The 22,895-nt window shown below is 41.3% G+C and overlaps 1 protein-coding gene across 10 annotated transcripts in view; it reads right to left on the bottom strand.

The window, feature by feature from the left end:
• The window catches only part of TENM3 (teneurin transmembrane protein 3), a 2,305,387-nt gene that overhangs the window by 25,030 nt on the left and 2,257,462 nt on the right, over nucleotides 1-22,895 (bottom strand). For 7 of the 10 annotated variants that reach the window (XM_055276480.2, XM_063638465.1, XM_063638466.1 and 4 more), the window contains 3 exons: nucleotides 20,542-20,774; nucleotides 18,985-19,139; nucleotides 17,324-18,198 (listed from right to left, as the gene is read on the bottom strand). In XM_055276480.2, coding sequence (XP_055132455.1) covers nucleotides 17,324-18,198; nucleotides 18,985-19,139; nucleotides 20,542-20,774 — 1,263 coding nt within the window. The remainder of the gene's footprint in view (nucleotides 1-17,323; nucleotides 18,199-18,984; nucleotides 19,140-20,541; nucleotides 20,775-22,895) is intronic. The other 3 variants (XM_063638467.1, XM_055276483.2, XM_055276486.2) reach the window with 1 other exon arrangement.

The following is a 22,895-nucleotide window of genomic DNA, read 5'->3' as shown; positions in this document are numbered from 1 at the left end:
TGGTTGTTCATTAGGAGAAGATTCTAGGGGATAAAGACAGAGAAGACTCTGCCAGGACAATGCTATAGTAGAGAGAGGGAAGAAAGAGAGGAGGAAGGCGAGGGACGGAGGTCTGTTCCGTGCCCGGTGATGAGCTGATCTCATTAATTTGGTGGGGACAGTATTGATCAGATCATGGGTTTGACTGACATGATCTGACAACCTGCCACGCTGCTCAGCCAGCGGCAGGAACGGGCACTCGGGAGGGAGAAGCCAGGAATGGAGACGCAGAGGAAGCAAATGCACCATTAAGTGGAATCATTGTTTAGACTCACAAAAGGCAGAGCTGAAGATGTCCTCCCCACCAACCCAAACGCCCCTAGCAAAGGAAGGCATAAATGACAGAAATCCAACAGAGTTTATTGCTGTGATCGCTTTTTTGAAGACATTATTGCTCTTGAAGAAACAAACACGCACTGGTTTATTTAAGAGCAAGCAGTGCAGAGTTACAGAATTATTGACAAAACCAGCCTAAAGTTCTGTCGTTCAGTTTGGCATAAGTCTTGCAGCACATTACGCATCTCATGGTATGATGTGAAGAACGTGCTATTGGGTTAAAACAAATTAATGCCCTTTTGAATGCCTCTACATAGAATTCTGTATTGCACTATTTTCCCCCCATTTCAGAGATGGAAAATGAAAATACGACATGGTTAGCTGATTTGATCTGGCTCTCACTCTATCTCTTGACTGGACCATAACTGGGACTTTTGTGCAGCTGACCCCAGGCCCATTAGCCCTCCTGTAGATCACAGTGCCTGATTTAAAGCTGGGAACTCTAGCTTTATATAGATGGTACCACCTGCAAGCAGCTTGCTGATTCATTCTCCTCTGCCCTTTTTTGACCCTTTTGCTGGTTTTTATTTTCTAGCCCCATTCAATCTGAAGCAGAAACTTCACCTTTCTCCTGTAGAAAGCATTTCTGCAACCTCTGACTTTGCTCTTTCATTGGCTTACCACACATTCCATTCCCTGCTGGGCAGGCATTCTGTATCACAGGATCCTGGGCACAGGGAGATACAGCCCAGGAAGCTGAAAGTTCAGACTCTCACCTATTAGCCTTTGGTTCTTTGGGAAATAAAAATACAAGTAACCTTTGTAGGTAGTACAGTTAGAATGACAGAGGGTTAAGCTGGGATCTTAGTGGCCCAGCTTAACAGTTTAGCCCTGGAAGTTCTGAATTTGTGCCTTCCAAGGAGTAGCTGAAGCTAAGTGCAGGCACTAACAGGGCTGAAGTGTTTGCACAAGGAAGGCTGCTCCAGTGTCAGGGTCCTCAGAGCTCCTATCTAACCCGGCACCCAACAGTTTCAGAACAGCCTTTCCGTGCAAGCTAAAGTGTCAGGATATTGTGAAAACAGAGAAGTCTGGGTGAGCAGAGGTCACATACCTGACAATTTAACTATTAAAAATGAGTGTCCCGTGAGGCTACCGCTCACCAGAGTGAGCAGAAGGGGAGATGTGTTCGTGCTGACATAGCTGGGGAAGAGCTGCACCCAGGTGAGGACCAAGCCAGGCCCCAGAATAGAACTAGATATGCCTCTGGGCAGATTCTCTGCTTATTTGCAACTGTGTGGCTCAACTGAGCGTTGCTTGGCCTTAGTGGTGAACTAGACTGTGGGATCAGGCAGCCAGGCGGGGGCCCGGGTGGGGCTGGGAGGGCTGCGGAGGAAGGTGTCGGGGTGCAGGGGCCCGGCTGAGGCACAGCGGCCAGCACAGAGTCATACTGGAAGGCAGCCTTGGACAGATCTCCTCACTGGAGAACATGAGGTGCTGAAGGTTTAAAGAAAGCGAGGTTTTAATGAGGAACCTAAGGTGGGGGTGAGAGTGGCTCCCTGACTTGCCAATTTTACAAACCATGAAAAAAAACCAGGGATCAACACAGGGTTTTTAAATTAAAAACTACTACTTGTTACTCCCATCGTTTCATAAACAAGGCCATTTAAACGTATCAAAGAGAGGCAGGACCTAACTGCAGGGTGAGTTCTTTCAAAAGAACTGTTTTTTTTTTCTTTTTTTCCTGAGACAAGTCTCACTCTGTTGCCCAGGCTGGAATGCAGTGGCCCGATCTCAGCTCACTGCAACCTCCGCCTCCTGGGTTCAAGCAATCCTCTTCCCTCAGCCTCCTGAGTAGCTAGGATTAGAGGCCCCTGCCACCACGCCCAGGTAATTTTTGTATTTTTAGTAGATACGGGATTTCACCATATTGGTCAGGCTGGTCTCAAACTCCTGTCCTCAGGTGATCCACCCGCCTTGGCCTCCTAAAGTGTTGCGATTACAGGAGTAAGCCACCACGCCTGGCCAAAAGGACTTCTTTATTTATGTATTTATTTGTTTTTTGAGACGGAGTCTTGCTCTGTTGCCTAGGCTAGAGTACAGTGGCGCGATCTTGGCTCACTGCAACCTCCGCCTCCCAGGTTCAAGCGATTCTCCTGCCTCAGCCTCCTGAGTAGCTAGGATTACAGGCACCTGCTACTGTGCCTGTAATTTTTTTTTTTGTATTTTTAATAGAGACAGGGTTTCACCATCTTGGCCAGGCTGGTCTCAAACTCCTGACCTCATGATACACCCGCCTCGGCCTCCCAAAGTGCTGGGATTACAGGCGTGAGCCACCGCACCCGGCCTAGGATTGCTCTTTAAAAGCAACGAATAAAGCTTTATGAAAACATTCTCCACATCATTTTTTTTTTTTCATTTCAGTGCGGATGAGTAAAAACTTTTTCACAGATTAGCACCTATGTCAACAGAAATGAAAACAAGACGAAGGAAAGACATTAGAAAAATGACCCGGGGACTCTGACTAAGGGAGTGAAAGAAAATGTCTTCAAAGATGACTCTCAGGTACTTCCATAAACATCAGGCTAACTCTGCTTTACCTCCACAAAAGAAGAAAACCAATGCACCAAAGAATGTCCAACGAGCCTCTGAAATACTCTGACTCCAGGTCTTAAAAAGACCTTTTCAATAACTAGATATGCCTCTGGGCAGATTCTCTGCTTATTTGCGACTGTGTGGCTCAACTGAACGTTGCTTGGCCTTAGTGGTGAGCTAGCCCGGCCCAGCTTGTAGATTTGAGAGGTAGTTTTCTTTTATTAGCTTTTTGAATGTACAATGCAATAGGCTGCGGGGAATTTGAATGGAACATCAACTTCATCCCCTCGATTGCATTCCTCTGGCCTTAGCCTCATGGTCTCAAATTCATAACACAGCACATTCCTTCCTGCTCCTGCCTGACCCCGCTTTACAAAGGACTCTTGCTGGAAAGGACAAACTTCCTCAGGCTCTCCGTGACCTACCGCTCTTCCACTGATGAGATGCCCTTATTTGATGTTTATCTGTTTGTTCATCTTTAATTTGGATTGCATGTTTGCCTAGTTGCTGTTTTAGCTTTTGTGGTATATTTTTAAATCTCTTTTTAAACTTCCCTAAGTAGTGGGATTATCGACAAATGCCTCAGAGAATCGCAGCCTCAGTCGTTCTCAGCTGAGAATGCTATACTCAACCTGACGTGAAATTTTCTCTCCCTCTGCCCCTTGCAGATGTGAAGCTCCTAACTTTTTCCTTTTCCTTGGTAATGTCTCTCAGATATTTATCTTTCTATTCCCAGAGCTGCCCTAGACTTTTAAAATGGGTCTATCTGCCTCTTCCCATATTCAGTGATACCAAATCAATCTTCGGAAACACCGTGATTATAATACCTTTCTACTTAAACATCTTCAGTAGATGCTCAACTGACAGTAAAATCAACTGATTTAGGTTGTTACCAACCCAATGTCAACAGCCTATTGATACTGCAAATTTATTCAAGTGGAAACAATTTGCAGTTCTCGAAAACTTTCTTTAAAACTTGACAACAGGAGTATTTATCGTCTTTGGTGCTTCCCCATAAAATGGCTTCTTTACCCAAGGGTTATGTTTTTAAAATTATCTTCTGCTTTTGAGAAGAGTATGTGTAAATGAGAGCACAGCTTTAGAGAAGCGCATACACCAGGGCAGAGAAGTCATTCTAACTCTGGAGGTGGGCTCTTTTGCGGAGTGACGTACTCTTTATCCCTTCTGTGGATTGGCAGTCCAGAATTCAGCCTGACCCTGAATTGGCCTGACTCAAAGATGAGACCAGCATATGTCGTTACATATATAATGGCGGCAATGCCCTCCCCACACCTGTCATTTTCACCTAGGGAAGCCGGAATGAGAGTCACTGAAATGTGACTGCTTTCTCTGGACAAAACCAAGCCTGTTCTGGGCAGGCAAGACAGCAGCAGATGTTGGTTTGGGTTCATTCTGAAGGCCTCTAGATGGGATAAATGTTCAAGTTTCCTTATGAGTGGGCCTTCCTCGGGATCTTCCTCAGCGCCTGCTTTGAGAGCTGCTTCGTGGGTTACACGGGTTTGCTTTCAGACATGGATCCCAGTAAGAACTCACATGAAGGACTTAATTAACCCATCTTTCCCCCACTTTCACTATAATGTGTGTGTGATGTGTATATATAATATACGTAGTGTATATAATACACACACACACACCCAGAAACACACACACACACTTTATACAGAGCGAGAATCTTTTCTTCCATCTAACAGAGTTGCTTAGGCTCAAATTTCCTTCCATAGTTTAACAGCCAACAACAACAAAAACAAACAATCCCCTCCATCTTTGTCACCAGTTACCACAAGACTTTTCCCACATTGCTAATTTGTAACAGCCTCTTATCTGTTGTTGAGGTAAAGTGGAACACAATTACTAACCCTGTCATGACTAAACATGTAGGCATAAATCACTCCTTGATCATCCTTCTTGAGGAGGGACACGTGCACAAACAGCGAACGTGGAACGGCGGGCTGATGCGGAATCTTGATGCCAATAATGTGATTTGCAACAGCGACATCAAAAGATTTTACATGTAAGTCTTCTGAGAAGGAACCTGCGGTTTATGTATTTTAACAATTATCTCATAGACAAATAATAATTTGTAGCAAGGTAGTAAGAAATCCTCAAAAATCAGGTTCTGGATAGAAAATGCTTCTATCACCAAGGGAAATAGAGCAGTCGCCTACGCCCACATCATGGCACCACCTGATACTCCCCTGCCTGCTACCTACCTATTATCAAAAATGGCAGGGAAAATGCAAGAGAAGAAAGACAAAAGAAAGTATTATTTCAGGGGAGTTTGGTCTCGGTGCTAAGGGGATCCTGATGAGAAAGGGGTGAGAATTGTATGGGGTGGGTGTTGGTAACCCCAATGTGAATTTCTTTGTTGCTGCTGCATTTAATTAGGAGGTCTTGCTGATGGGGCAAATTCTGACCCGTGCTTTGCTCCATAAAACCAGAAAGGGTAGCAGTCTGCAGTCAAGCTGCTATTCTTTTTTTTTTTCAAACACCCCCCAGCTAACATGAGTTCAGAGGTGTGTAGACAAGGGCAGACCCCCCCCCCACTCCTCTCTGGTCCAGCCCTTTTGAGCGCCGAGCATAGTGATAGATGGTCACAGAAATGACATTTTCTTCAAGGATCAAATTCAAAAATAGTGACCCAATGCCTCTTTCCTTTCATAGTCATTACCACATCAGGGAGAACTGACAAAGTGATAATGCCCAGCTCTGAAATTCACAGGCCTTGAGACAAAGGCATCCAAGTCAGGGCATTCCAGAATTAGTTCCCTTCGGGATTTGAAGGATTCTGGGTTAGCCATCGTTAAGAGAAGAATCATGTTTAAGACAGTCTTTTGTTTTCTTTTTTAAATTGTTTATCGAGTGAGGAAGGCTGACATGGGTAGGATACAGCTTATTTGTTTAGCTATCTGGTCTTGAAATGGAGACCTGCTAGACAGCTGATGGCGAGGAAAATTTTTGCTTCAAAGAATCTGTAAAACAGAACTGTGCATGCCCTCATCCTCCTGGATTTATTCCGTGGGTCTGGAAGTGCTCAGAGGACAAACTCCTCCTTCTCTTTTGTTCTCCTTGTATCCTGGTGCTTGTTCAGCCATACGTGGACCCACACCCTGGCACTCAGCGAGGACAGGGAGGGCTGTGCGAGGCTTCTAGTAAGTGGGAAAGATTTTTAAAAAGTAGGTGGCCCATTTGGAAAGAGAAAATTCTATTTATTACTATAAATTGCTATTTCTACCACCAACATAACATATAAGATACTAGTTTGACCAAAATGCAATATGCATAACTGTCTTAGCAGAGGAAACTTGGTAACTTTTGTTAAGTGTTATTTCTTTTGGAATATACCTTGACAGAGGCCTATGAGAAGTTGGAAGGAAATGGAAGAATCACGTATTTTCTTTTGAATAGGAAGTGATTTTTCATTACTAAGGAGCCTTTCATGTTAGAGGTGAGGACAAGAAAATCCAGAGAGGTGCTCCGACTCTCACAGTCATGCAGTTAGGAGTAAGCGACACGATCGCGACCGGAACCCAGGTTTTTAGTTTCATCTCATGAGTGTCAATGACTTGGAAAACGGAGGTGAGTAAGGAGGAAAGGGAAGGAAAAACAGTCTAACATGAGAGAATATGGAGACTAAGATGTTACCCACTCACAAGCTTTAAGAGAGAAAATGAACATTGTGCAAAGTGCAAGAAGTAAGGGGAGGCAGAGGAATGGCCACATTTGGGCAGTTAAGGAGCAAAAGGGAGCAAAGAAAGAAGATCAAATACAGAAAGTGATGCAAAATACAAGGGAAGACACAGATTTGAAGATTTCAAAAAATTAGGCATAGAGTATCCAGTAGGAGAAAGTGGATCCTTCAGTATTAACACAGCTGTTGTCTTTTATTATGAAGCCACAGCAAACTTCAGTCTGTAAACTCACATATTTGCACCTTTTTTTTCCCACTTGTAACCAGATCTTCTATGTTCTCTTTCAATATGATTTTATTCACACTTATAGCTTCGGCTCTCCCAATAGCTCTCGTGTCCACATCTTTGGAATTGTCCTCTAAGTTCCAATCAGACATTTTTTTTTTTTTTTAATCACATGCTAGACTGTGCCATGGTACTCCCAAAGTCATAATTTATGAATCTGAACTCATCTTTTGTTGATCAACCTACAATTCTTCCCTGTATCTCCGTATCCACTAGTCACCTAAGTTGGGAAAAAAGAAACTCATCCTTGATCCTCTTTTGCCCTTACCTCTTACATTCAGACAGCAAGTTACATTTCATTTCCTAATGACTGACTGATCTCCACTGCCTCCTACCTTTCCTTTCCTAACCTACTTTTCTACCTTAAATCTATCCTTACATTGTCACCAGATTGGCTATGTTGCTGTCCCTGTTAAACTCCCTGAATAGAGTCCCGCCTACCCCGGAGGGAAGATCCACCGCAGTCCAGCTCTTCACGTAGCGGTGCAAGCCCTACCTGCGCAAAGGCACCATCTCCCTCCCTGGTTTCATCTCCCTCCTCCCCACACACATTCGATGCTCCTGTCATTCCGAGCTGTGTTCTTTCCAAAGCCTGCCACGTTCTGCTCCTGGGTAAATGCTTTCCTGTGGCCTAGCTGTCTCTTTCTTTCTCTTCTGGGTAGCCTTTATTCGCAACTTGCAACACTGATCTTAAAAATTACCTCCCTTGGTAAGTTTTTCTTGCCTCATCCCATCCCCAATTCTCAATCGGATTTAGATGATCCTCCTCTGTACCTCCACGGCCTGTCGAACAACTATCTTAGCAGTTACCATTCTTTTTTTCTTTTCTTTGTTTTTTTGAGACGGAGTCTTGCTCTGTCACCCAGGCTGGAGTGCAGTGGCGCGATCTCGGCTCACTGCAAGCTCTGCCTCCTGGGTTCGCGCCATTCTCCTGCCTCAGCCTCCCGAGTAGCTGGGACTACAGGCATCTGCCACCGCGCCCGGCTAATTTTTTGTATTTTTAGTAGAGATGGGGTTTCACCTTGTTAGCCAGGATGGTCTCGATCTGCTGACCTCGTGATCCGCCCGCCTCGGCCTCCCAAAGTGCTGAGATTACAGGCGTGAGCCACCGCGCCCGGCTAGCACTTATCATTCTTATCACTGTTTACTTGTTTTTCTTTCCCAGTGGACTCTGAGCTCCTTGAAAGCAGGGAATGTGTCATCTAGCTCTGCATTCGCCAGCACTTAAGGCCAGTACCTGGCACATAATAAATTCTTACTCAATGAATGAGCACATGAGTGAATGAATGAATGCCAGGAAATTAGGGGCTAAATAGGAAATGCTTGATGATCAAAAAGCACAGAAAACTTCCCACCTCATCAAAGCCTAAGAGGTTTGAAATAATTTAATAATTTGTCAATCTGTTTGCCTTTGCAATGTAGCATGGGAAAGACTTTCATTTTCTTTATTAGGTGGCATAGCTGCTTTTGGAAACAGTGCCTCCTCAGAGGCTGGTGTTGCCTGGACCAGTCCCATATGGGATTAACTATGCTTATGGTTAATCGTTGTGTTAAGGAGAATGAGGTACATTTTAAAAATTAAGTTAAAAAACTAGAAATCTTTATTAAATTAGTAAGGGGTGAATGAGCTAATCTTTCATTGGATATGGATACACCGATATGAACACGAAGATAAATTCCTGGGCATAACCTTTCTCACTAGCTGTAAATGATAAATAACCACTGCATAAGCCCATTCTGACCTTCCTTGAGGGTTTAAAGGTTTGAGGTTTAGTCATCCTGAATATTTGTTGACTTCTCTAGGAATAGTCTGATGCATTTAGATACATTCTGCTCCTCCAGATAGAACATTCCTGTAACCTTTCTTTTATTACTATAACGCTAACTGACCTAGCTTAAAAGCATCATCCTCTATAAATGAGTACTTTCTTCTAATTTTGTCAAGGCTTATGCTTGCCTTTATTAGAACTTGGTTCCAGCTGGGCGCGGTGGCTCACGCCTGTAATCCCAGCACTTTGGGAGGCCGAGGTGGGCGGATCACGAGGTCAGGAGATCGAGACCATCCTGGCTAACACGGTGAAACCCCGTCTCTACTAAAAATACAAAAAAATTAGCCGAGCGTGGTGGTGGGCACCTGTAGTCCCAGCTACTTGGGAGGCTGAGGCAGGAGAATGGCGTGAACATTCTCCGGGAGGCAGAGGTTGCAGTGAGCCGAGATAGCGCCACTGCACTCCAGCCTGGGCAACAGAGCGAGACTCCATCTCAAAAAACAAACAGAAACTTGGTTCCATCGTTTCTTTTTTTTTTGAGACGGAGTCTTGCTGTGTCGCCCAGGCTGGTGCGATCTCGGCTCACTGCAAGCTCCACCTTCCGGGTTCACGCCATTCTCCTGCCTCAGCCTCCCGAGTAGCTGGGACTACAGGCGCCCGCCACTACACCCGGCTAATTTTTTGTATTTTTAGTAGAGACGGGGCTTCACCGTGTTAGCTAGGATGGTCTCCATCTCCTGACCTCGTGATCTGCCCGCCTCGGCCTCCCAAAGTGTTGGGATTACAGGTGTGAGCCACTGCGCCTGCCCCTATCTTTTCTTTTCTAGAGTTTGAAACAGAATGACATCTTTCTTCTAGCTGATGCTTGACTTACATTCATTAAATGCTTAATCAGTTAACTACTTTAAAATACACTATAAGGTTTTCAGCCTTTGCTTTTTATACACTTTTTTATTAAAAAGCTCAGTCACGGGAAAATCTTAAGTTACATCAGACCCACACTCTTAAAATACACTTAAAGAGAACAAAAAGTAGTTTTTAGAAAGCGCTACAAAGGAGTATTTCTTTACATCAATATTTTCGAGAAGTTGTGGGGGGTCTCTCTTGAAGAACCATGGCTTCACCAAACTTTGGGATGAACTTGAAGTCTCAGAAACCTTTTTTGAAGTATGTCAGTATGTGTGTTCAGGAGACATGGCAGTGGTGATGATAGGGTAGGGGAGGGCGGTGTAGCTAAGTGAGGAGTTAGGGTGACTTGAAGCATGTACATAGTATCTATCCCCAACCATCCTATCTCCTTCATAGACTGCCTTCCCCAACCCGGAGAGAGCTCCAAAGAGAACAGTGTCCACACTGGTTCTGCATTTGCAGCCTCAAGATATTCTGACACCACTCTAGGATCCTGAAACATAGGCCAGGGACTTTCTCTGTGTTGAACACCTTCCTGGGAGGCTGAGGAGTTACGGAATCCAGGAGTGAGAGCTGCTGGCATTGCTTTTATTTTGATGTCAGAGGAATGAGCCACAGATGCTGGAAAGTCTCCAGGAAACACTCCATTGTCAATCTTCAGTTCTGTGATTGTAAAACATGAAAAGTTCTCTTGCACTGATCGTACACGTGTAAACTTCTTGCTTTATTATCAATCATTTTAAATGGCTGGTGTACACAGCTTAGGGTTAGGGTAAATCATCTGATAATCACCGTGTAAGGGAAGCTGATGATGCACACAGATATGAGGCCATCAAATCATCTAATCTAGACAGTTGCATAATTAAAAGAGGAAACTGGACACTTGTGGAAGCTGCATTTACTCTCGAACCATTACGGAACAGGTTAGCACATCTAGAACATTGATTTGCCAAATGAAACACCCTGAAAGAGTTAATTCAACCTTGCAGCTATCAACACACTCCAGGGACACAGCTGATGAACTGAGAAAATCTGACTAATCTGTTTTTATTTTTTGTGCAATTTTTTGAGTAATCTGAGTAATATACTATTTCCCCAGTTCCTTTTCTCCTTTGAAACCTGGGCAGAACTAATGATTTTTAAAAACTAGACTGCAGAAGGGAATTGGAATAGATCAAGTATTAATAAAAGTATTGCCTTCATAGTGTTCAGGTTAATGCTTGAAATGTACAGCAGCCACTTTAGAAAATTGCCTATGCATTGCTTTATTGATGTCCCTGGAAATACACGTTTTGGGTAATAATTTAAAGCAAAATTATTAAGCAATTAAAACGGCAAAAAAAGAAACTATTTGATTCTACTAAATCAAATATTTAAAATTCTATCAAAAATAGAATTTTCCCATGATTTTAAGTGATCTACTGATAAAATCACTGACAAATCATTCTTAAACTCCTAAATGTTTTCTTTCATGAAGAAAGGAAAAGGAAAATAAAGCAGGTGGCTGAGCACCATTTTAAGATATATGTGTGTGTGTGTATATATGTATATACTTATAACGTGGGCTGCTCAGTTTTTAATGCAGTTTTTGGCAGAAATAACAATGATGCATGGTTCAGTATTTTGAGTTTTTAGGGTTGGATGGCAGATGCCTACCAAAGGAAAGGATATTCTCTCAGTTTTGTCCTGTGGAAGATACCTCTCTAATTCTTCTTCTTCTTCTTTTATTTTTATTTTTTGAGATGGAGCCTCTTTTCACCCAGGCTGGAGTGCAGTGGTGTGATCTTGGCTCACTGCAACCTCTGCTTCCCGGGTTCAAGCGATTCTCCTGCCTCAGCCTCCTTTTTTTTTTTTTTTTTTTGAGACGGAGTCTCGCTCTGTCACCCAGGCTGGAGTGCAGCGGCGCAATCTCGGCTCACTGCAAGCTCTGCCTCCCGGGTTCACGCCATTCTCCTGCCTCAGCCTCTCCGAGTAGCACCTCAGCCTCCTTGAGTAGCTGGGATTACAGGCAAGTGCCACCACGCCTGGCTAATTTTTGTATTTTTAGCAGAGACAGGGGTTCACCATGTTGGCCAGGCTGGTCTTGAACTCCTGACCTCGATGTGATCCACCCGCCTCAGCCTCCCAAAGTGCTGGGATTACAGGTGTGAGCCACTGCACCCAGCCGATACCTCTATAATTCTTCTAACATTGGAAGCGATTACAGTGGTCACCTCTGTAAGGAGAACACAGCCTGGCACTGCAGCCAGGCTGTTTAAAACAGGATTCAGTGTCAACAACAATGGGCATATCTTTTCTAATTAATGATATCATTTCTAATTAATGAATAATCATCATTGCATTTTCCTGCTTTATTTGTGCTTTTGGTATACAATTTTGAACTTGAAATAGGCTTAAGTGTAGCACATGCGCTGCTCACATTGCCTGTCTTTCCTCTTTGGGGATCCCTTCTCTGAGGCACTCCTACAGCATGAGAACTGATGTCAGTGGGAGTCGTGCGTTTGCCATGGGCACTGAGTTAAGTTCATTATAAAGAAATGGTTCAGAAGCTCATTCTGAAATTGAAAAGCTTGAATGAGGGACAATAAACCACCCAAATGGGAAGCCGGAGACCCATATATACCTACATAAATGTGTAAAAGCTGAAACTCATTTATTTGCTCTGTGAATCTGAATATAGCTCACGAAAGATCACAGAGTCAGCTCCACAAATATAGAGCTCCAAATATTCAAAGTCCCAAGATTTGAAAAAATGTCACTAACCTGCTGGTGTGCATGTACATATTGGCCAGAATTCATAGTTTTTTCATGTTGTCTTCTTTAACCAGACACAACAGCCTCTAGATACGCCCAAATGGTTTGTATTTGATGTGGGTAAGCAAGCAGAGAACTGTGAAATGCCATTTACTATTAAATAACTTATTCTATTCCCCAATTCAATACACTGGATTTCCTTTCTTTGTGCATTTGAGTGTAAGAACTGCGGTTTCTTTTCAGGCATAAACAACTTTTTAAATAATAAATATTTAGCAGGTGAGATCTTTTCAGTTTCCTTGGAATTACTCTAAGGAATGATCGTGTGTGGCCACTGTTTTTAAGTGGTGTGAACAGCAGCATGAAGCAGTCCCTAATACTAACTGAAGACACAGTGTCTTCATACAAGGGGACCCTGTTAGCTAGTTGGGGTCCTTTCTACAGCCCAGCAAGTCAATGGAAGAGGAGGTCAGAGCCAAGATGGTTTACTCAGTCAGTAACAAATAATTATTTAGCCCATGAAACTATTAGTCTAACTCAGTGATTGCAAAGCTGAATTATAAACCATCTGATACCTAATGTAGTCTTCCCACCATACCATCCAGTAGCATGTCTAAATATATTGGCCACTTCTGTAATGAATCACAATAGGGACATAATAATTACAAGTAACATGGAGAGAAACTGCCGCCAAGAAGCAGATGATATTTCTAGTTTTCAAAATGACAGTTATCATGCTAAAGAAACCCCATCTGTGTACCCTGAAGAATCACCCTACTTACTTTATCGGTGATTGATAAAAACCTTATTGGGAATCAGGCTTTCTTCTCCTAGAATCCTTTCTGATACCAGATACAATAATATCCTTTAACTGTATTTGCATGGGAAAAGTTTTCTGTGTTTAACACCAGCATTTCAGAAGAAAGTGCTATCAATAGGAAGTTATTTTTTTGTTTAATTATTGGAATAACAAGATCAACTGAGGAAGTCCTTATTTTGTAAAGCAAAATACAGTGAGCAAACATGCAATATTGGGTAAATATTTTTAAAAATCAGTAACAAAAATGGGTAATGTTAACATTTTCAACATTCACTATTGGTACGGAGGTGTGAACTAACTTAGAACGCAAAAGAGCATTTATAGGTATTCTCTCAGTGGAACCTTGGCAAATGCCAGCTTCTGGTTTTACCAGACTCTTCTCTGCAAATAAACACTGACCTGTTTATATCTTTGATTTATTTTTCTATTTCTTCATTCAACAAATACCTATTGGGAGAGTTCTATACCCACAGCAACATTCAGGAGTGGTGGGGAGCCACAAAGATAATCAAAGTTTGCATTTTATGAAATACTTTTACATTTCATTTTGTACTTATACCAATACTGTGACATGTTAGTGGTACACTAAAGTTTGTACCAAGAAAAAAATAAAAGAAAAACATGTAAGGTAAGTAATTGGAACTAATTCTCTTTTAAAATTTCTTTGGAAGGAAGTATGACAAGTGTATTTTTATCAGTAGGCAAATTTATTGATTCCAGATCTTCTTCCATCTGTTTCTATCCTACAAAAGCTTTAATCTCAAGGCTTTTAAGACACCAGGCTAGTCAGAAAGCTGGCCATATACAAATAGGAATTTGAGCTGAAAAGTTTAACTTTTCTGTGCAAGGTATTTGTGCAGGAAGATGATTATAGAGCATGTTATCAGAGCTCAAGGGACTGGTGTCATGAAAGTCATAGAAAACAGGTGTTTTTCAGTGGGGGATGGCAATTTTTTTTTCACAATCTCGTTGTGGTTTTGGTAACACTCTGGCCATTGTCAAACTTGTCAAATCCCTTCTTTGTGAACTTACCGGCTACCCTTTGTAAGGTCTAAAGTAGACACATAGACACATGGTACTCTAAAAAATGAAGGGAAATATTACCGACACGTACTAATATTCTGGGAGTCAGCCAGTTCACCAATAACTACAAAAACAAAGGCATTCCGACAGGGATTCACAGACCCCCTGCTGCCTCTATTAGGACGCTCACATTCCGCCGCACACCCAGGTCAGGAGACAAGCAGCAGAAACTCTGTTGTCAAGGCTCTGATGAGTAGCGACAGGGGTTGAGTTTGCCCATTAACCGTCTCAAACTTACACAGACAATACGTGCTGCTGTGTCTGAACACAGACAGTGCTTCTGGAGGGGCGGCCTGATAATGACACCTACCCCCACTCTTTTCTTTTTGTGCATTTCCTTTTGAATGTGTTTTAAAGTTTCTGACCCTTAGAAGAGGCTGCCTTTGCTCTTTCACAGCCAAATTACAAGAATGTATGGGGAAGAAAAAAAATGATCATTTGTCATTCTGACACGATGATTCTGAGTTCCTTGGGTTAAGTGCTCTTTTTTAACACATTATTTTGTAAAATGCATAAAGGTTTCTTAGAAATTTTTTAGTCGTCTTTGCTGTAGATAGCTTATGAGGAAAATTAACAAAACACTGGTTTTTAAAAGCAGTATTTCTGTTAATTTTGTTAGAAAAGTCATTTTTAAACACTGGTTTGTTAAATTATGATATTCTTTTATATATATGTATATATATATAAAATTGTGAGGGTGATATTTGGTAAGATATTTTAATAATGCTTTTTGGAATAGTTTAGTTGCCCTTACAGCAATTTATCTAGTTATAAGATTTAATAGATATACTGACATGTAATGAGTATTGGTGAAAATGTGATTTTGATGTGTTTTAATTAATTAAAACTTTTCATTCTTTAAAATAATGTTTTCCCATTATATCCAAGATTAGCTTGCCAACCCAACTCCTACTTCAGCCAGTCTGCCAATTCCTAAGTCTGAAATTCTTGGAGGTTGTTACTAGAGAAATAGATCTTCTTTTTTGCACTATCATTTCTTTAAAAGGTAAAAAATCCAAATTGGTTTATACTATCCCACATCAGCTCCACCAGTGAAATTTCTCTAATTTTCCAAACTTGATTAAAATGCATTTGTAGGCCATAAGCAAACCACTGTATCTGCTGCAGGAAGTTCAAGTGTCAGCACTAACCCATACAATGAACTCCTGGGAATGAATAAGGACACATTCAAAAATGGCCCAGAGAGCAGGGCTTGAGTACCAGACTATACTAAAAACTTATTTCTCTATGTTTCCCCTGCTTTCAACTAAACTGAAACCCTACCAATGCCGCCACTATCTCCTGAAGATTTTTTTTTTTTTTTTTGAGACGGAATCTTGCTCTGTTGCCCAGGCTGGAGTGCAGTGGCACCATCTTGGCTCACTGCAACCTCTGCCTCCCCAGGTTCATGCCATTCTTCTGCTTCAGCCTCCCAATTAGCTGGGACTATAGGCACGTGCCACCACGCCTGGCTAACTTTTTGTATTTTTAGTAGAGACAGGGTTTCACCGTATTAGCCAGGATGGTCTTGATCTCCTGACCTCGTGATCCGCCCACCTAGGCCTCCCAAAGTGCTGGGATTACAGGTGTGAGCCACCGTGCCCGGCCTCCTGAAGATCTTAGAATCAGAGCAGCTCTCCTGCCCAGTCTCATCTGATGGCAGCACTTTTCCTGTGCTCTTTTTTGCCTCGTCGGCAATCTAGCCTGCGATCACTTTGAAAACAGTGCAAAGGAAGTGCTTTCCATTAACTTCCAATTTATTCCTTTCCTATTGCGATACTAAAATGAGCAAAAGGAATGCTAAGAACAGAATTTTAATGTAATTCAATTGAAAAGGTTTGTTCCTCTGACAAAATCATGCTGCTGGCTAACATTCATTTTATTAAAAGGGAATCTGTCAAAAAAGAAAAGCAATTCAAGCTACAGGAGAACTAAGCTTTATGTATAAGATACATTCCAGAAAAGCTGTACAGAAAATATTTGTATATTGAGTCATTTTTTCTACTGACGTTTATTATAATTTTAGAGGTGTGCTCCTACAGAAAGAAATACTTTTGCTTCAGCATATCATTGTGAAAACCACACTAAGGAACTCAGGATTCATTTCAAAGACTATTTTGCACTTGTCAACATGCCATCTCTGCATATCTCATTTCCCCTCATGGCTTGTACAACTGAGTCAAGTGAACAAGCAACTGAGAATGCATTTATATATGCCATGACATACTCAACGGCTGATTCTCCTTTCATTCTCAGTGACTCACGCGATGTGACTGTTTAGACAGCACAGTGCCCAGGCCACCACTCCACGCTATCTAGTGGAACACCCTGGCTGAATGAGACTCCTACCTCTTCACATGCTTTCAGGTAACAAACGGCAATTCCTGACTTGCATTTAGTTGTAAGGTTCTTTGAGGCACAGTGTAGCTTCTCCGGTAACTGATTACAAAAACTTAAGCCTTCCTATGTAATCAGCAAAGTTCACTGTAAATGTTTTTGAAGTTTTTCTTCAATGCAAGCTCCTGAAACAGCTTTATCAGGTGGGCAAACCTAGAGCCAAAGGCTTTATGCCCCAAACCATAGCTGCAGGATGCTTCTCAGAAGGTTTGCTGCTAAGACGCTAGGTCTATTGGAAGCAAGATGTTAATCCTTAAGTAAAGGTAAATTGACCATGAAGCCAGCTGAAACTTAAGCTTTGGGCTTCTCCCTTACATGAGTCCCTTCCCTTTCCAAGGCCCTGCATCTTGTATCTTGCAATTTTGTCTTCTTTCTCAGAAAGAGGAATCTAATTTTTTTTTTCTTTAGAGATACGTTCTGGCTCTGTCACTCAGCCTGGAGTGCAGTGGCACAATCATAGCTCACTGTGGCCTCGAACTCCTGGGCTGAAGCAATCCTCCCATCTCAGCCTCCCCAGGAGCTGCGACTATGGGAATAAGCCACCGTGCCCAGCCAGGACCCAAAAATTATAGAAGCTCTAGGCTCTCAAAAACACGGAATCCTCCAGCCCTTAAGATTATATTGCTATTATAGATGATATTATTATGTCACAGCATTTTATAATCAGAGTAGAATTTTCATATACTTACTCAAAAAACGTTGTCCATCCAGTTTCATCGCTTTTAGTGGCTAAAAGGCCACTATTGCCATGGTAAGTAAACAAAACTAATTCCAGTCCTTGAGCAGTCATGCTTTTCAAACATCCATTTGTTCCTATTGTCAACCATATCACTTGGTTATCGGGAGACACCACTCGAACTGGCATGCGATTTGGGTCGCGTCTAATTCTAAGGGTGTTGCCATTGCTGTCTGTCACAGCAGTAATATCATTGTCATTGCTGTAGCTGAAATTGTACAGGTAATCACCAGTGACTAGACTTACAGTATATTGGTGAGTACCATTGATGTCAAAGATGTAGAGTTCTTGATCAGTCGGAGACGCAACTTCATAGAAGTTCATAGAGTTAAGTAAAGGCTTATTCTTTGACACAGCCCGGATCCGGATATTCCCGAGATCTGCAATATACAGTGTGCCATCTGGAGAAGCAGCCAGGGAGGATGGGGCATTGAGTTTGGCATCCTTGGCGTAGCCATCTCCACTCTGGTAACAGTCACAGTTGGCATCATTTTTGCAGTCACACTCTGAAGGTATTCCGGCCACTAAGGAGATTTCTCCATCTGTTGTGACCTGCCTTATCCGGTTAATTTTCTTCTCATCAGTTTCAGTAATGTACAGGACCCCACTGTAGGACACAGCAATGGCAGTGGCTGATTCCAGTGTTGTCTGCACTGCGTGCTTCCCCACGGGATATTCCACTCCAGGAACCTGACAGTGCATGGGCCGTCCAGCAGCAATGCGAACTTGACGATTTTCAGTGATCTGTAAAACTACATTATTATCCAGGACATAAATGGAGTTATCCATAGGGTTAATGGCTAGGTCAGTGGGCCATTCCAGACGTACCTTAATAAAAAAAGAAATGGCCTGGTTAGTAAGTTACTGCACTACAGTTAATTCGCCAGAAGAGTAAATTAGACCATTCAGGGAAATTGGCATTAATCTGAGATAAACTGTTTGATAATAGTTTTTTCAATAGCCTCAGTAAAATAAACCAAAAAGTAATGAATGAAGATAGATATAGGAAATAACACTTTACTTTAAAATTCAGCTCACAGAAAGATTTGCTAGTTACAGGCAAATAGCAAATTAGCCTCTAAGTAGTGAGTCAACATATATCAATGAGCTATGAACACACAGGCTCCTTATGGCAGCAATAAGGAACACACAGGTTCCTTATGGCTTTCTAGGTTATGAATAGGTTAGTATTCTATGGTGTTTTCAATCGGGCCAATAGTAAAGTTTCTAATTCTAAATATAAGTCCCTTGGGACTAATCATAGTGGGTTCTCTCTACTACTTAAGGAGCTCATGCAATCAAAAGATTAGAGATTTAAGCTGTTTGGTTCTTTTTAGAATACCTGCATGCTGCTATTTTACTGGTATTTTATTACAAATGCTTAGCATTTCTTAGTGATAACTGTTCTGTATCTCACTGAATTCATCAAATGCAGAATTATAGAAGAAAATAACTTTTTATTAGCTCCTGTGATACATGTAAATGGAACTGCCCTATGAGAACAACTGCAACACATGATATATGCAGTTTAATATGGTGCCATCATAGTCTACTGACTGAGTAAGTCAAGTCACCTAGAGGAAAAACAAACAAGTCAGCTTAGTATTTAACTACCTGGCTGATGTGCATGCTGGTGTCACAAGTTAAAGGTCTGGCTGAAGTCAAATCGTTAGAGCCCAGGAGAGTTGATATGATTCCATTTTGGTCAACTTTCCTAATCATGGTTCCATCAACAAAGTAGATTAATCCATTCTTATCAACTGCCATTCCTGTATTTGAGAGAAGCGAGTATTACTAATTTTTCAGAAATGATTACTTTTGATTATTAGGCCCATTATTAAACTCAATTATTTAACCCCAGTGACAACATGGGTGACAGGTAGCAGGTAGGACTGGAGATTGCAAATACATCCAACATAGGCATTTATAATACAAATAAATTAAAAATTCAGTAAGGAGGCAGGGCATGGTGGCTCACGCCTGCCATCCTAGCACTTTGGGAGGCTGAGGCAGGCGGACTGCCTGAGCTCAGGAGATCGAGACCAGCCTGGGCAACACGGTGAAACCCTGTCTCTACTAAAAAATACAAAAAAAAAAAAAAAAAAAAAAAAATGGGTGTGGCAGCGTGAGCCTGTAGTCCCAGCTATTTGGGAGGCTGAGGCAGAAAAATGGTTTGAACCCGGGAGGTGGAGGTTGCAGTGAGCCGAGATCGCGCCATTGCACTCCAGCCTGGGCGACAGAGTGAGACTCCGTCTTAAAAAACAAAAAAAAATCAGTAAGGAAATTATCCAATTTTGTCAGAATCTCTTGTGAGTATATGTATCACACAGGTAACACCTGTATGTTTCAAATATAAATTATAATGATTATATAATGTTGTGGTCTATAAATTATAGAACCAGTTTCAAATTCCATTCCAGCTAATTTACAGTAACCATATCCTTCTAACAAAAATAGATCTAAGCCAAGGTTAGTGTTTTGTGGACCCTGTTACAATGAAATTTTCTATTATGAATAATTCAGTACAGATACTTTTTTCCAGTCCTTGTTCATATAATAGCAGCTACCATGAAAAAAATAAAGGCCCCAAACCAAAAACATTGTATTGAGTGGCATAATACATGAGCAGGGAATCATTCCTGCCTGGTTTAAAAGCCTTTACCATGTAGAACTTTTTAGCCCTTGTTACCTCCAAAAATTCCTCTCAGCAAGGATTTTTTCCCATGGCATAGAAACAAAAGTTTAACAGCTCTCCAAAGAGGGTGAGGGCTCACAGGGTTGCTTAGTGATGGGTTTTAAAGAAGCCTGGGACTCATTCATGACAAAGAAATTCCAGGACTATGAAAAAATTTGGATACTTCCTTGAAGTTTAACAGGATGTGACCTGAATTAGATAGAGTAGTTGCTTCATTCTTTGAAGAGCTGAAAAAAATGGTATGATAATAAAAAATGCCAAGAACCTAATATTTACTGTAAAACCAAGTTAGGATTCTAGCAGTTTCATGCTACATGGCTTTTAAAAACCCTAGATGTGAAACAGCTTTCCAGAACACTGTCAAAGGTAAAAAGTTAGACTCAGGATTAAACATGACTAGGCACTAAATGGATTTTCTACCCTTTTTTTTTTTTTAATAAATAAAAAGAAATCCTCAAATCGCCAACTGCTGGTACCTTTGGGACTCATGAGTGTGGCTTCCACGGCCTTCCCTCCATCCCCACATCTTGCTTCGTCAAACGGAAGGCACTGCTCCCCCGTCCCTGCGATGACTTCTGCATTTTTAGTCAAGTCTTTTGCCCCGGTAAGTGACTTTGGGCGATAAATTCTGCGGGTGTTTGTGTCAGAAACGTACAAATCTCCTGTGACTGGATCTGTTGCAAGGTAGTATCTATGAGCTGGGTTGCTGCTGTGAAAAGGATCATACATAAACATCAAAGGGAGTTACTCCTAATACACAGAGGGAAATTAAAAGCAAAATAAAACAGATCATGAGAAACTGATTATAGTCTGGAATCCATGATTAAAGACTAGACATGAATAGTACTGTCTATTTAATAATGACTTAAAAGATGTGCTCACAGGTAGCATTTCTCTGATATTACTGTTTGCCTTCCTTGCCTGATGCTGAGGATTCAACAATTTACTAACAGTCATCTTAAAAAATATTACTTTTAAAAGGCAATATGTGTCTAGCCTAAAACAAAGAAGCAAATTGTCTAAATCTTTTGTGCTCAGTGCAAAGCCATTAAAAAACTGCCCCTGAATGAGGGACATAAAGTTTATTCCAGGGGAAGCATGTCTCCATCAAATTCTCCAGTGAAGTACAATATACTACTGATTCCACTCATACCTCGCCATAGGGTATTATCCTTTCAAACTAAAAACCCTCCCCCTGAAGAAATGTACCACTGTATCTGTCTCGGTTGCTCTATCATAATCCAGAAAAGTGCCAGTGTCTGTCCTATGGGGTTAAATATTAAAATGAGGTCGTTCAAGTGTACGGGGGAGTCTTAGTTGGTGGCCTGTCGCAGTGAGCTAGGATGCTGGATCCTTCAGTTTTCTTTCTAAAGTTTGTATACTGAGCTGCTCTGAAACCTGTCTATGAATGTGGTGGCATACAAAATGTAGTGCCTCAGTTTTATAAATATGAAGAAATGCAAATGTAAAACATTTTATGATGTCCCATTACTTGTAAAAAATGGTAAGCCCGACACTGCTAAGGAGGGGACAAATTATGACGTATCATTGGAATTAAAAAGTTAATATCCTTACAAACAATGCCACATTCTTAAAATTAATGTAATCTTGTACGTGTGCAACGACTGCCTTCTGAACAAAAACCTGAAAAATAATTTAAATGATTTGGTGTCCCAACCAAGATGTCAACATGATGGGAATCTACCATGTATCTTTTGATGACGAACTTAGTTACACTAATTAATTCTCATTCTCTCTCTTCCTCTCCCTCTTTCCACATACAGCCACACACACACACACACACACACACACACACACACGCTTGTTTCCATTTATTTTATTTGTTGAACATCTAAAATATTTAGAATAAACCTACCTATATGAATATTTTTATTCTAATAGTGATGTAGTAGTCTCCTCATTACTAATGAGGTTAGGTTCTAATAAAACAATTTTCACTACTTAATGATCTTCCTTCGAAGTGCTGAATAGATATACTTTATCATTCCTGTAAGAGATTCTATTCTTAAAACCGTGTAAGTGTTTCTCATGTTTTAGTGGAGGACAGCAGATCACACATGGAGTCTGCAGAGGCCTCGGGGAGCTCTGAAGACTCTTAGGCTGTGATTAGCATACAGAGAAATACAAAGACATACAAAGGCTTGAGCTTTGTATGTCCTTCAGCTTTGGGATCTCCTTTCCAGCCTTTAATATCTTTGAGTGACAAAAGACAGACTAGAGCAAGATGTCTTAGAGTGTGTAAATGTGTGTGAAATGGTAAAAAGTAAGATGAACTCAGAAAGATGCAAGTCATTATACAAGAAAAACATTTCAGAACAACTGGGTTATGCCAAATGATCCACTTGCTATGCTAAGTGTTATTATATCATTTTCCTAAGTTGATGCCTACAATTTTAAATGCAGCAACACATATTGCATCCCTTAATGTGGTAGTTTATTACTTTGTAGGAAGTGAAGGGTTACATACCAATATAACATTCCGAGCAATTTTACAGAGGTTTTTTTTTTTTTTTTTTCCTTTCTATAAACAGTCTAATGTTGACAGAGCTGGTCTTTCAGGTATGTATAATTGGTGACAGAGTTGCAACTCCACCAAGCTGAGTCTACTTTGAAAGACATGACATTGTAGAGGCCCCTCTAGTCTTTCCTACCTCCCTGATTATACAGTTAACTGTGAATAGCTGTGTACATGGTATGCATACACTCATGTGTATACATAACACAAGTATTTTTTTCTTCTCAGTTGTGTATCTTTTGAGTATGAACTCTGTACCTGATTGCCTGGGTTTAAGTCCTAACTTCATTACTA

Source organism: Symphalangus syndactylus, chromosome 4 (genome assembly GCF_028878055.3).
Source record: "Symphalangus syndactylus isolate Jambi chromosome 4, NHGRI_mSymSyn1-v2.1_pri, whole genome shotgun sequence".
Taxonomy (NCBI): Eukaryota; Metazoa; Chordata; class Mammalia; order Primates; family Hylobatidae; genus Symphalangus; species Symphalangus syndactylus.
This window is presented reverse-complemented; position numbering and strand designations above follow the sequence as displayed.